Source organism: Aegilops tauschii, chromosome 1 (genome assembly GCF_002575655.3).
Source record: "Aegilops tauschii subsp. strangulata cultivar AL8/78 chromosome 1, Aet v6.0, whole genome shotgun sequence".
NCBI lineage: Eukaryota > Viridiplantae > Streptophyta > Magnoliopsida > Poales > Poaceae > Aegilops > Aegilops tauschii.
In genome coordinates this window covers 476,104,759-476,107,852 of record NC_053035.3, presented here as the reverse complement: position 1 = coordinate 476,107,852, position 3,094 = coordinate 476,104,759, and the positions used below count along the sequence as shown (strand labels likewise).

Genomic DNA, 3,094 nt, shown 5'->3' with positions numbered 1-3,094 from the left:
TAGATTCTATTTTATTTTTATTCAAGAAACATGGCATAGTTTTCTGTACATAGGCTCGTAAGCATAAAAGAATGTCTTACATGGATATTTTTGTAAATGGCAGCAACAAAATCTAGTTTAGGACTAGACAAATATAATAAGAAAAGAGTGAAAAGGAAAAAAGAAACATTACATTGTGTTATGTGTTAGATGCATCATGCATGTGCCCCGTTACTTGACGCTTTGGGCAATCATGGACAGCTTAATCAGCCACGCTGATACTTGCAAGGTATGTATGCGAGTTTACGCGCTGCCGTGCACACTCCGCACGGATTCATCATCCACCAGCTCGATTAGATAAGTCTTGCAAGCCAACAAGCAACATTTTTTGCAAGGTCTATATATGACCATCGCTTGATCGATGCCCCCAACACTCCAGCAGTTCAGTTTTTCAGTGTCGATCAGTTGAAAAGAAGGAGAAAACCGAAGAACAGTTGATCCGCTGGACATGTCTCCTGCCAGCTCGTTCGCGTCGCTCTGCCGGCACAGGCTGATCCACATCCACTGCACCACCCGCCTCGGCTGCGACAACCCGCCTGCCACGGCGGCGCATTTTCTGGCGTTGGATCGGCGGAGATCGTTTTCGTCCTCTGGCCTGCGCCGTGGCATCAGAGGAACCAGGAGCAGCGGCGGCGGCGCAGGTGGCACAGGACGACCTGCTGCAGGTTTCTCCACCTGGTAATCCAACCAATTTTCTATGATCTTGGTCCGGTTTTTGTAATGGTCGTAGTACAGCTTACATTCGTAAACTGCCCTTGCAACTCTCTGTTCTTCTTTTGTCAGGGCAAGACTGGCAATTGGCTCCACTGTTGCTGTCGCGGCGCCGCTCCTGCACTCCAAATCGGCGTCGATTCTGCGGATCGGAAGTAAGCACGTCAACCAATTAACCAAGTACTCCCTCTGTAAACTAATATAAAAGCGTTTAGATCACTACTTTAGTATTCTAAACACTCTTATATTAGTTTACGGAGGGAGTAACTAGGAAGATAGAATCCATGGATATTAACATTTGTCATGGACTGGTTCCGTTAAGATGAGGTGGAGATGGTGAAGGACGCCGCCGAGACCGCGGCGGAGGTCGTGGAGGAGGTGGCCACGGTGGCCGAGAAGGTGTCGTCCGAGGTGGCCGGGCATCTGCCGGAGGACGGCAGGCTGAGACGCGCCGCGGTGGTGGTCGAGCACGCCTCCAAGGAAGTCGCGGAGGAGGCTCATCTTGCACGAGACATCATCCACAAGGTAGTCCGATTGCTTTTTTGAGTTCTCTTGCAATCTTAAGCAACTGCTTTTGGTCGACTGGAAATGAAGTGATAGTGATCGCGTCGGTGACTTGAAGCAACATCCCAGTGCTGTTTTGTTGTTTCGTAGGGTGCTTAGTTACCACCCTTATAAAGCATAAGAAAACTCTAAGATTACAATGGCGGCTGTATTACTATTACTACTCTCCTTCATCACCAAGCTAAATGTTTATGTAGGTTGACGAAATTGAGGAGGACGTCAAGGCAATTATTGAACCGATTATGGATCATGGGAAGCACCAAAGGAAGCATTTAGAAAAGTAGATTTTTTTTTCTTTGTAGCCTAGATTCATCCGGGCCGCTCATGGGACCGCGGAGACAACAGAGAAGCATTCTATAAAACTGCATTATTCATGTCAAATTCATTTTCACAATAAAAATAAGTATATGGAGTTATGGACATTGAAAAATCATGGGTATCCATATCGTTGCTTGTACGGAGATCTTATCTTAGGAGTCGAGAAATATTTTTTCCTGTGCTCGTAGTATGCCCGAACTCTCGAGGCCATGGTTTGCAGTGTCATTGTAATGTAGTGATGGAATATATCAACCCACTCCTATCCCACAAACTCTTGCAAATGGTAGTTGCAACAATGACAACACATTTACCAAAATAACAAATATAATGTAAAAAAAACTAATTACACATTGAACCTACAACTGATCATTAGATCTTTGTTGAAAAACTAATTATTAGATCAACTAACGCCAATAATCTAACTAGGTAGCATGGACACTAATATAACCAAACGATATACATAACACAATATTCTAGGCAACACGACCGATGCCACATCTTTGTGTTGTATAATTTTTATCTATATTATTAAATACTTTGTGAAACATTTTTAATGCAAACTAATTTATTTATTTTCACCTGCATTCATGTGATTTTTGTTGCCAATCAAAAAGAACTCTTGCAAAAGCATATATAATGATACCAATGCCAATTCTCCATCTAACCTAATAAACAACAAGAACACCACTAAACAATGCCAATTTTCCATTTTGTGGTGGAGGAGGGGCTGGAGGTCCAATGGATAGGCTGGATCAATTGTAGCAGAGCTGCCACAGTTGGAGGAGTTTGCAGTGGAGGAGGTCGGTGAGGTGGATGAGTGTGGCTGCTAGGGTTTGGAATGGATAAGGGGGAGGGACGGGGCGGGGCCGGGGGGTGGGTGGGTATGCAATGGAGGATAACTCAAGGGCACGATTTCATTCAATGAATCGTCATGGGTAAAGGCTTCCTAAAAGTCTTCGCGTACGCATACACGGCGATTTTTGCACACAAAAAAAGGTCACGTATGTGGCAGTCATCCACGGTGATTTCTTTCAGGCCTAGCCATCTGCCAATCATCCCATGCGGCTTAATTTGTGAAACTGTCGTGAATGCATCATTTGTGACACAGTTCCTTAAATCATTGTGGATGGAGTTTCGTATTTGACCTGACTTGCGCTCGAGTTGCGCTCAAGTCCTATTTGGCGCTTAAGATGCTACTTATAGGCTTATTTGCTAACTAGCGCATTGCAGCACGAACATAGCACATGGGCCAACCCATGTAAGTTCACTTTTTCGTTTATGGAAGCATGTGCACCATACTATTTTATCTCAAAAAAATGTGGACCATACTGTTTTGTGAAGCATCTAGAAGCTTCCAAACCATGCTTTATGGTTTTCTGTATTGCTTTTAAATTTTGATTTTATTTCCCCCTCCTTTTTTACTTTTTCAAATTTGCAAAGTTTTTCAAATTCATGAATATTT

General features: G+C 43.7%; 1 protein-coding gene across 1 annotated transcript; it reads left to right on the top strand.

The window, feature by feature from the left end:
* Positions 1-370: 370 nt before the first annotated feature.
* LOC109767874 (uncharacterized) lies at positions 371-1,744 on the top strand. The gene is made up of 4 exons (XM_020326599.4): positions 371-717; positions 823-905; positions 1,073-1,275; positions 1,512-1,744. Exons 1-4 carry the CDS (start codon positions 488-490, stop codon positions 1,596-1,598), a joined length of 603 nt encoding a protein of 200 aa, XP_020182188.1. The 5' UTR covers positions 371-487; the 3' UTR covers positions 1,599-1,744.
* The last annotated feature ends 1,350 nt before the right edge of the window (positions 1,745-3,094 follow it).

What these genes read in the sequence shown, in the direction of transcription:
- LOC109767874 (XM_020326599.4), top strand. Translation starts at nt 488, where the DNA reads ATGTCTCCTGCCAGCTCGTTCGCGTCGCTCTGCCGGCACAGGCTGATC. An exon ending in GCTGCAGGTTTCTCCACCTG is followed by an intron (nt 718 to 822) that starts GTAATCCAACCA and finishes TTCTTTTGTCAG; the next exon opens with GGCAAGACTGGCAATTGGCT. An exon ending in CACGAGACATCATCCACAAG is followed by an intron (nt 1,276 to 1,511) that starts GTAGTCCGATTG and finishes ATGTTTATGTAG; the next exon opens with GTTGACGAAATTGAGGAGGA.